General features: G+C 47.2%; 2 protein-coding genes across 2 annotated transcripts in view; one reads left to right on the plus strand and one right to left on the minus strand.

The window, feature by feature from the left end:
* The window catches only part of LOC106148789 (collagen alpha-1(II) chain-like), a gene marked incomplete in the record, with an annotated part of 14756 nt that extends 10494 nt beyond the window's left edge, over positions 1–4262 (plus strand). Inside the window, 3 exon segments of the mRNA XM_013515361.1 lie at positions 1–162; positions 2074–2245; positions 3997–4262. Coding sequence (XP_013370815.1) covers positions 1–42 — 42 coding nt within the window.
* Positions 4263–6496: 2234 nt separating this feature from the next.
* Positions 6497–7510, minus strand: LOC102027096. The gene is made up of 2 exons (XM_005387210.2): positions 7279–7510; positions 6497–7091 (listed from the first exon to the last, which is right to left on the minus strand). The coding sequence occupies exons 1-2, from the start codon at positions 7505–7507 to the stop codon at positions 6601–6603; spliced, it is 720 nt and encodes a 239-aa protein (XP_005387267.2). The 5' UTR covers positions 7508–7510; the 3' UTR covers positions 6497–6600.
* Between the last annotated feature and the right edge of the window lie 3124 nt (positions 7511–10634).

Genomic DNA, 10634 nt, shown 5'->3' on the forward strand with positions numbered 1-10634 from the left:
GCCTGGGGCCGGGCACGGACGCCAGCCCACCGCGTGCAGTAAACTCCTACGTGGCCCTTGAGTGCCCCTAGCAGCTCTGCAGCTCTCAGGGTGTCCCCGCGAGAGACTTCCCACGAAACGTTCAGAAAAGCCCGCTGAGCCGCGCGGTCATTAGTCACCCAGGTATTTACACTGTTTTTTCCCATTTCCTTTCTCTCTTGGCCTCCGTGGTCAGTGGTATAAAATTCCTGGGAACTCCCACCTAAATACCAGCTTCCTGTTTATGCTCCCAGCGGCTTTCATGTTTAGATGTTAAAAACGGTAACCAACAACTGCAGAGGTCTGCAGGTGAAAAGAAAAAGAAGAAGGAGAAGAAAAGTCCCCCGAAAGGAGCCGGTCGGAGGTCCGGGTTTATTTTTAATTACTTTTGTCAAAATCACGGGGGCCTGAGAAGGTAAAATGGAAATGTAATCGAATGCCTAAGATCTTGGTTCCGTGTCACTCGGCTCTTGTGTCTGCAGGAACGTGTACAATACGGTACAATAAAGTATGAATGTTTGTATTTCCAGCCGCTGAAGCCCCGCCCGACTTCCATGCGGCACGGCACTCTTTTGTTATAGAAGGTTAAAGTTCACTCATTAGCGCAACCCGCGCCCCCGTGTGTGTGCCTGGCACCTCTTCATGGCTATTCTTCATTAAGTTCTGCTGCAGAACGTTGAATTTATGTAGCCCCTGAGCTGCAGCCTCCCCGACTTGGAAAAAAAAAGCCCTAGAGGTCAATTCCTCCAGCCCTTTTCTGGTACAGAATTTCCCGTCTGGCTCCCAGGGAGTGGACAGCTGTCCTCTGATAGAATCCCTCTAGAACTGGGACCCTCCCTACTTCCGAAGATAGCATCACGTCTTGACCATCTTATTTTTTAATAAAGGTTTTCTATATATAAAACAGGGATCTGTCTCCACTTACAGAGTCATGCAGAATAAATCTAATTTCTCTTCCCTATGACATTACCCTTCAAATATTTGGAGACAGCTCTCATGTCCCCTCAGTGTCTTCTCCCGGCTAAACATCTGCAGATCCTTCAGCTATTTCTCCCGTGGGCAGAGTCTCCCACACCACCGCTGCGATATCTAGAGTTGCTCCAGCTAGCAAAAGTCCCTCTGAAGCCAAAGGCGTGATTCAGTTCATGCCGAACCCAGCTTTCGGGACAGCCCAGGAGGTTTAAAACCAAACGGAATCAGTCAGGTCCAATTCAAGTTACTCAGACAGAGCTACATTTTGGTTTTTGGAGTTAGTGCTTTTCCACTCTCAGTTAGGAAGGACAGGCCCAGCTATGCCGTGTAGAGACAAGGAAAAGCCCTACTGCGTGCCAGTCTTCCATGTTTGGAAAAGCCCTCTGAACAGGTATTATTTACAAGCCCAGAGGTCAAATAATCCACACAAGGCCAGGTCGCTAAATAGGTGACAGAGTGAGGTCTGTAACCTGCTCTTGCATTATACAAGCTCCTGCCATGAAGCCCTATGGCTGCAACTGAGGTTCTGAATTTCCTTTTCAGCATATTCTGCACTACACAGCTTTAATTCCAGGCTAGTGTATATATCATGTTTATATAGCGACAAGGACTTTTGAAATACGAGTTAAGAACTTTAGGGAGGATAAAAAAGTTCTTTTTGGAAGCAAATGAAACAGAAATTTCCAGTTAAAGCCAAAAGTCATCCTGAACATGCTTTTCTTCCAGTGGCGTTACTTAACAGCAAAGTGTTATATTACCCTTGAATTTCCTGCCTGGGCTGAGGGTAGGCCAGGCCCTTGATGCTATTTAAATGTTTCCATGTATTCCAGCTCTATCACCAGCAGGGCCACCGCCCTTTGCTCGCGCCTGCTCTCCAGCGTGTCCGTTAGTCAGGGAGGGAAGAGTATGTTTCCCAGGCACACACTGTAATTTTTTCCCAGTGTTGGTAAGCTTGCCAGAACAAAACTAAAACCACAAAAAGAAGATTTAGATCAGCCTCTTGATCGCCCTGCTGCTATTCTGCAGTTTTGGGAGGGCTAAACATCAAACACTTGCAACTGTCATCTACACATTCCTTTGCAGAGTAAAGAAGCATTGGCATGAACCCCTGCTAGACTATTTTCTGCTCCAAAATGTTGGAAACTCTTCCTCTCCAGGAAAATACTGCACAAGAGGCACCGTGAATTCATGGAGCTGGTTTTGAGGAAAGCTGTTACTCTCTGCAGTGAACCATCCTGTGCTGACATCCGGCCAGGTGGGCTCTATACCTTAGCAGGGAGGTTGCTTAGATGTTTAGTTGCTTCTGATTTGTTCGCTATGATGAACAGAGCCTGAGACACCTGAGAGATACTTTATCTTAGTATGCAATCTGCAGTAGCCCTTGAAATAACTGCCATATTGACCTGTTTGTTTTCTGCTTTATTGTTTGTACATCTGTCTATGGTCCGCTCCCGTTCTTGTGCATGACTAGTAACCTCATCCGCCTTGTTTATGACCCAGCCTGTACTAGGTCCTCAGGAAAGACTTTTTAAAATGAAAGAATATATCTTTTGTACAAACACTTTGCTCTTATATTTGTATCTTGTTATAAGTGAATTCACAGAGATAGACAGTAGAGTGGTGGGTGCCGGGGTTGGGAAGAAGGAACACCGAGGAGATGGCATTTCCTGGGGACACAAGCTCAGTCGGGGAAGACAAAATGAGCTCACCAGATGGACGGTGGTGATGGCTGGTGCATCTACTTGATGCCATCAAACTGTACTCTTAGAAATGTTAGGGTGTTTTATCAGCCTGGGAACATATAAATTGTTATGCTAACTTTACAAAAGTATATCTGAGATATACTTGTAGATAAATGCCTGGACCTGGGTATGTAAACGAATTAATTTTTAAAAAATATAAAACAAAAATAAAAATTACTTTATGTACAATTATAAAATGGTTCACATGGTCAATTTTAGCACAATAAAAATAAATTCTTTGATTTGGAACCCTCAGGCTAATGATAAATGTACGTATTTTAAATCTTGGTCTGTGTCCCTACACTTCTTTCCAGATGGTTGTCAGCACACATCCCAACCATCCGTGTGAGAGGAGGACACTTCCCAATGCCACCAAACATTTGGTTTTCTCATTCCCTTTGTTCTTTGTATTTGATAGGCAAGCACACACATGTACTTTATCCTTTTATTTGGATCATTATACTTGTATTGAAGGTGAATATCTTTTCATGTATTTATTATTTCTTATTTGTGAGGAATCTTTGTCATTTCCCACTTTTATTGGGCTATTTGTTTCTTTGGATTGATTTGTATGAGTTCTGTATAGTAAAGATGCTAACTCCTGGTCCATTCTGTCCTTTGCAAGTAACTTTTAGAGGTGGGTAGAAGAGGAAGGAAGGAAGAATGGCAGGGAGGAGCACCCTGCAGACAGTGGGCCGAGGGGCAGTGACAGCTCTGTGGCTTGCTCTTACTGGACGGGAAAGCTGTTTCTAGATCAACAAACAGTATCCACTCCTTTGTTTAATGAGCTTGTTTTGATGTGAATGTTACATACTGGGAATCAGAAGTGGGCAGGACAGACTTGATTCTTTGCCCATAAAACAAAAGAATGAAATGTTGAACCATGGCAGGTGGTATCCAGGTGTTCTGGGACAGGAGATGGTCAATATGAAGGAGCCATCATGGAAGGCCATTTTACATTTGATGTCAGAGATGACCTCTCTAAATCCATTAATTCGACTTCAATATGAACTTTTTCTTTCCATCTCAGAAATATGTGGAAAGGTTTCTACCTGTAGTTCCTACATTTGTGAGTTGTCTCATGACGAAAGAAAAAGTCACAAGGCAGTGAGTTAAAGAATCTTGAAAAATAGAGCATCGTTGCTCCCAGTCGTATTTTCCTCTTCTTTTGCCCTTTGACACCTTTTACTTGATTGCTTTTAGGCCTGGATTAATTTTGTCTGGCTGAGGCCCACGCTAATTTGCATGGCTATTCTACACACAGGTTGAAGCCATGAAGACAGCAGGCCGGCCTGAATGCACAAGCCAATTCACATCCATCAAGCGGCCCAGAGCTCAGTATACTTACTGTGGAAGAATGGAGGATAATGAAAAATCCTACCACGACCTGAAATCGTGACTCACGAGGGTTGCCCTGTGGTCAGGCCTATGGGTAAACCATTCCATCATCCTTATGTTCCACTTGTCAAACACTTGCAGATTCCGTTCTGGGCTTTGGACCTGTAATAATGGCCCTCATTGTCCCCCGAACCATAATTTAGCCTCAGATTACATAATTAATTGCGTTAGGTGGGGTGGCGTCTTTCATTTTATACTCTCATCTGTGATGTTAACATGAATCCTTGTTTTGTTTGATGATGCCGGATTTTGCGGAGCCACACCAGTTGATAAAATAATCAAGTGGTGTTGTCATATTTAACTGTTATCCTGAATGAGTAGCTAGAAGGCTTGGTTATGTCTAAATGAAAATCCAGGATGGAAGAGTCTTCTCTTTCAGTCTTGAACGTTCATTTTGTTCATTCACTCAGTAGACCCACTTTTTCTTACTTTCTTAGAATTTATTTGTGTTAGTACCTGTTTGCAGTACAGACTGATTACATTCATCACAGAGTTGGTCCATGTACGTGACGCGCCTTAATTTTTTTACTTCCCCTTCCCCTCTCCTCCCTTGCCCCTCCCTCCATCTCTTGGTCCCCTCCGTAAAAAAGATCTATCTCCCTATTTCTTATTCTGTCTTTTGTTTTGCCCTTTCAGTTATTTATAGTTTGGGTTTCTCATGTAAGAGAAAGCATGCAATTTTTAAGCTTGCATGTCTGATTTATTTCACTTAACATTATTGTCTCAAGTTGCATCCATTTTCCTACAAATGACTCACATTGATCCGTCTTTATGGCAGAGCAGTGCTCCGTTGTGTTTAAATACCACATGCTCTTCCTTCATGCATCTGTTGATGGACATTTAGGCCACTTCCAAGGTTTAACTGTTATGGTTTGTGTTGCTATAAACATGGGTATGCGTGGATCACTGTAGTACGATGAACAGACAAATATTTACTTCAGGTAGGCTTAACATGCCTTAGGAACTGTGCTAAGTTTGAGGCAAGCAACATGCTGTCTAGCCTCAAAAACTGCAGGCCCTCCTTGGGCAGAGTACAGAGGGCAGTTACATCCCAGTCATCTGGGCAACATTATAAAGACACTCAAGCCTGCCCACCTCATGCCAAGCTCACCTGAGGTCCTGGCTCTCAGGCTCAGAGTGAGGTCTACAACAGACATTTTGAAAACACTCCTGAGGGAATTCTGATTACACCCTGGGGTGATGGGCTGCAGGTGTGGGGAGCTTCCCAGAACTCTGTAGAACTCAGCCTCTTTCTGTGGGGCATCAGAACTCTCAGGCCCTCTTTGGCTGATCCTGGGCTAGCCGTAAAGCTAGGCTCCTGACCAAGGCAGCCCACCTGTTTTGGAAGGGTTGTTCCCAGTTGCGGGGTGAGGCCTGCTCTTGCTGCCGATTCCCATGCCAGCTCTGGACAGGTAGGTCTCTACTGTACTTCGTCCTGGGCTATGATGAGCTCCTCCGTCTACCCTGAGCTTACCTGGTCACCTGTCCTCCAAACCAGTGCTTTGGTTTGGCCTCACATGCTGGTGTCTGTTGGGACCCTGCAGTTCCTCCTCATGCCTGTCTGATTCCCCTTTGTTAAGTGGAGACACAGGGCACCCAGGTCACCAGTGGCAAACTCCTGGGCACCTGGGCTGAGCTCACTGCTCCTGTGGTCTGGGAGTCAACAAAGTGGTCAGAAAAGTAGCTCTTATGGAAGTGTTGCACCAAAGAAAGGAGGCAAGCAAGGGGACTCAGCTACTCAGAGGCCAGGAGAGAAGGAAAACTCAGCACAGTGTCCTAGGGAAAGAGAAAGAAACCTCTCTGTTGTCAGAGGAGGTTCCAGTTGGAGGGTGGGGGTGGGGCCAGCTCTTCTGGCCAAGTGCCCAAGGGAACAGGAAGGGACAACAGGGCATGAAAGTTCTGGCTGCTGCCCGCCATGGCCTCTCTACTTGGGCTCCACTTAAGCTGCTCTGGGTGCCATCCTCCTCCAGCTCTGGTCCAGCTCTGTCCTGTGCAGCCCATCCAGGAGTGCATGCGTCCAAGCTCTGGCAAGCTGTGCAGACACCCACGGGAACATCGCCAAATACCATTTTTGAGTGACGGCAGTATTTTGCCTCATGCAAAGCCCATGGCCGGCTTATGAGTTCTGGTTCTCCTTTTAAATTCCCAATGTCAAGTCTGATTATTTCAGATGTGATATTCGGCCTGAGTATGTTTGACATTAGTGACAAGTCAGAGAAGATATTTTCAGTATTTTACAATTATGTTTTAATGTCACATGGGTAACACCTGGCCCCCCGACTCACAACTTTTACTAAATGAACAAGCTTTATAACAAAGTACAGCCAAATGTAACCAGGACAATAAGTTAACATGTTTTTATTTTTTATCAGGTTGTGCCCATTTGTGACACCTTTTGTTGCATATAATTGCTGCACACCAGTCTTGTTAGTTCATTCCTTCGCTGTTACTGGGCCCTTGCTCCCCAGCATCACCTGCCGTGCTTCCCAAACTGGTCCCGCCCAGACCTCCCACTCATCCCTGTCATGTCCCCCTGCGGCGTAAAGACGACCAGGACCTGGTCCCTTCCCTGACCTTTCCCAGTCTGGGGAGCGTGACAGCCACACAGCAATCGTTCTGAGGTGGAAAGCTCCAGGGGCACTTGGCTGGGCTTGGAGGACACAGAGCAGCTAAGTGGGGACAGTGTGCAGAAGCAGCAAGCACAAAGCCATGGGGTCTCTAGGACAGGCTGGGTGGTAGGGGGTGGCTTCCAGGGAAGAGTGTAGGGTGGGGTGGCAGCTCTGGCCAGGCCTGGCCGGAGAGCACCAAGACCAGCTGCTGCCACTTGCGGTGACTGAGTGTGACCTTCCCGCTGTGCCACCACTCGCATGTGCCGCACTCCCGGGTCGTGCGTCCTCGTCTGCCCTCCTCCGTCTTTGGGGGTGGAGAAGGAGTTGTCGAAGGCTGTTTCTTTCTTTCTTTCTTTTAAAGTAAACCAAGCTAATCACTGCCTGAATGCCCACTCAGGTGTGTAGCAGCCCTACCAGCACATCCGTCTCCTGGCTAGCCTGGCCCCCCAGAGATGTATCTCTGAGCCCTGGGAGAGGCCTGCATACCAGTCTAAAAATAGGTAAGCAAAGGAACATAGACTCAGGATAAATGCTCTTACCAGGCCCCAGGCAAGTCAGCTGTATCAAGTTCAGGCTTCCTCCTGGCCAAGCCGCAGGGTCGTGAGAGACTTCCCATCTTGGCTTCTTGAGCTGGGAAAGGAGAGGAGGAGGTGGAGAGGCAGGATGTGGTGGACAGATTGTGTGCCGCAGGGAGGGCCCGCGGCTCCAGGCAAAAACCCTCCTACTGACTGTGAGCAGGGCTCCCCAGTTAAGCATGCACATGTGCATACACACACACACACTCACGCATACGCACGCGTGCACACGCACAGCCCTCAGACAACCCTTGCTGCAGTCTCCTTCAGTGGAACCTGGGATTGGGATAGTTCTCTTTTGGGGTGGCCAGCCGCTCTGGATGCATGGTTTCTAGGGTTTTCTGAGTATGTACAGCCAGCTGCAAGACCGCAAAGCACAATATTTACTCTGACATAAACTCTGGGTTCATGAACTATGCAACAAAACCCAGAAAGCAGCAACTTATCGGTGATAACTGTCAAATAACCTCGGCAAGCCCAGTCGTGCAGCCACCGTGGGAGTCCCTTTCCTGTCCCTATGCCCGTGTCTCCCTCCCTGTCCTTCTGTCTGTTCAGCCAGATCCTGGCAGGCGGGGCAGTTTTGTTCCAGAGCAGAAGGAGTTGGAATCAGAGTAAGTTCCAATCCTCATTCTGTTGGTTCCAGAACAGAAAAGACACTTTCCCTTTGTTTCCAACCTCTTTCCAGAGAGAGATATTTTTTTTGAAAGTTACTCTTAGGAAGATGTGACAACGTAGTCACCTCTGGATCCCGGGAAGCAGTCTGGGGGGCTCCCATTAGCAGCATAGATGAGCTGTTTTCCTAGTGTCTTAAATGTGAGCGCGCTGAGCACATTTCTGGGGAGTCACACGAGGGGACGACTTGTGTTTTGGGGTCTGACAAGGATCCTTAACAAAATACCTAATGCAGCCATTGTCAACAGTGGGGGGCTCATAAATTTCAAAACATTGAAATGTGTGAAGTTTGACCTTTCTTCTCACTCTTTCCTCACTCAGGAAGCATCTTCCTCTAAAGTAAGTTCTCCTATCTGGCTGTAGGGTAGGACCGATGAAAAAGGAAGGGAGATGGAATTATTATTTCCTGCATGACTCTTGGCTTCCAGGTCTAGAATGGCCAATGAAGGAGAATTCTAATCTGGGCAGGGCTCCTGAATCAGTTACAGGAAGCCCAGAGGTAGCACGGTATGTGGTTCAAACCAGCCTGAAGTCACATTGCCCGGGTTCCCTTGCTAGTTCTGTCGCCTATACGCGACACCGCTTTGGGAAAATTGCTTGATTTCTATGCAATTCGTTTCTTCTCTAAGACGGGGGCCCGAGTTACCTGCTGCTCAGGTTCACACGGCTGTAACGAACTAACACTCGGGCTCCTGGCAGATGCCGTCACAGAATAGTGCTCAGTGAACGCTAACTCCTCTTTCTACCGCTGTCGTCATTTGCAACTAACAGATCTGAAGACACTGCGCATTAACGAAACACCTTGACTCATTTGGAAAGATTGACCTGGCCTTGTAACCACTGTAACGAACTGTGACTTCTGCTGGTGTACATTTTTTGGAGGAAAAGGCACAAAGGGGAGTGTGGAAACGTGTTCCCAGGAGAGTGTGTGGTCTCCGAGAGCCGAGCACTGAGAGTCATTGCGCCCCGTAGAAAAACACTTTGTTCCCAGAAGGTACTTAACTCCCATTTGGATCATGTTCTTACTTGGACCTTCTCCTTTTTATTTGAGAGACTTCTTGCAGTTGATTTAGTTCAAAAGACCTGAAGTGCGGTGGAATAAATTTGCTTATGGTGATGGATGGGCATTTTGACAACCCAGAGCTTTGCTTCTAATGCATTTTTAGTAGCACTCAATATCACCAACCAATGAAATACCGCAGGACACCCTTCTGCGAGGTGCATATTTCTCTCTGGTTGCGGAGAGATTAGGTGGTCTATTTAAAACCGCCCAGAAAATGGGTGGCAGAAGGCTGAGATGCCATTAGGCCACACTTGAATGCAGAGGTAACAGGAAGGGGCTGGCTGTCCTCTGCCCACATGTCTTTAATTAGAAACAGAGGACGTCAGGACTTCTGACTCCACTGAGAAGCACAGTGAAACTTTATTAGCCCAATTAAAAATCCCTGTCACCAAAGTCTGTGCAACTGAACTTCTGGAGGGCAGATCTTGGGGTAAATATTTGTGCCGTGGCCCCTGGTGCTAATGGCGCTCGAGGTCCCTGGGGATCCCTGGAACAGCTGTGGGAAGAGGAGGGGGCGGTGGCCAGGCTCGGGCTGTGCCTTCCCCCAGGCTCGAAGGACAGTCCGAGTTTTTTTTTTATACCATCCTCCTGAGGAGGAAATTACACCATACAGTTTTCCCCAAGCCAGATGCAAAAACTAAAACCTTGAATCCAAACGTCCTCCCTCAAGTGAAAACATTCTGAGACCTCAGAAATGATCACTCACCAAACACTGTTTCCCTGACTTGTAATTTGGTCAGTTATCGCTGGTTTTAGAAAGGTTCTGGGTGGTCCCTTGTCCTCAGGGAACTCTGTAGGTTTCATGGTTTCGGTTTCCGGAGTTTTCTGCTTGCCTAGGAGTTCCAGGGAAACTGACCTTGCTGAGGAAGTCAGCTGCGGAAGGTAGCTCCACACCCAGGGAGGAAAAGCCTAATTAGGATTCCTCCCCTTCCTTAAACCCAGGAGTTGGCAGGAGCAGGCCTGGGTGGAGGTGGACACTTTCAAATTTGATCCCTCGCACACCTGCCTAAGAAGATGCTCAACTTAAAATTTCAAAACATTTTATAATGATCTGTACATTTTTTATAAGTGCCATTAGATCTCCTTCTGCCTCTTTCCGGTGTCAGAACTGCTAAGGTTCACCGTTCTCCCTCCCCGGGGACCCGGTCTGTGTTACTTGGGTGGTGTGAGCCTCTGGTTCCTGAATACCTTAATGCATTCCTCTAATTTGAAGTATGCAAACTAGGTTTCCTGCTTCACAACCGTCCCATGCAATTTGGTTGAAGAGCGGAGCACATTTCACAGCAAGAGGATGGGGACCATCCAAAGCGGATGGAAATTGCTCAAATGAACAATTTGCATTTACTGTCCTCCTGGGGGAAGGTAAATGCAGAAACATCTGCTGTGGAAGGTAAGGTCTCATCTCCGACTCCTCTAACTCTCTCAGTCCCCGTCCTGTGCAGCACAGCAGTCACAGGAGGGGTTTAACATGCCCACACGGGAAGCCTAGCGGATGGTCTGAGGTACCACACTGGGGACTGAGAGTGTGGAAGGGAAAACCAGGTCAGTTGGTGTGGAAACAAGGCGGAAGAAATTCGCGGTGACA

The sequence above is a fragment of the Chinchilla lanigera genome, unplaced genomic scaffold (genome assembly GCF_000276665.1).
Source record: "Chinchilla lanigera isolate Chin_1 unplaced genomic scaffold, ChiLan1.0 scaffold00028, whole genome shotgun sequence".
In the NCBI taxonomy this organism is placed as follows: Eukaryota; Metazoa; Chordata; class Mammalia; order Rodentia; family Chinchillidae; genus Chinchilla; species Chinchilla lanigera.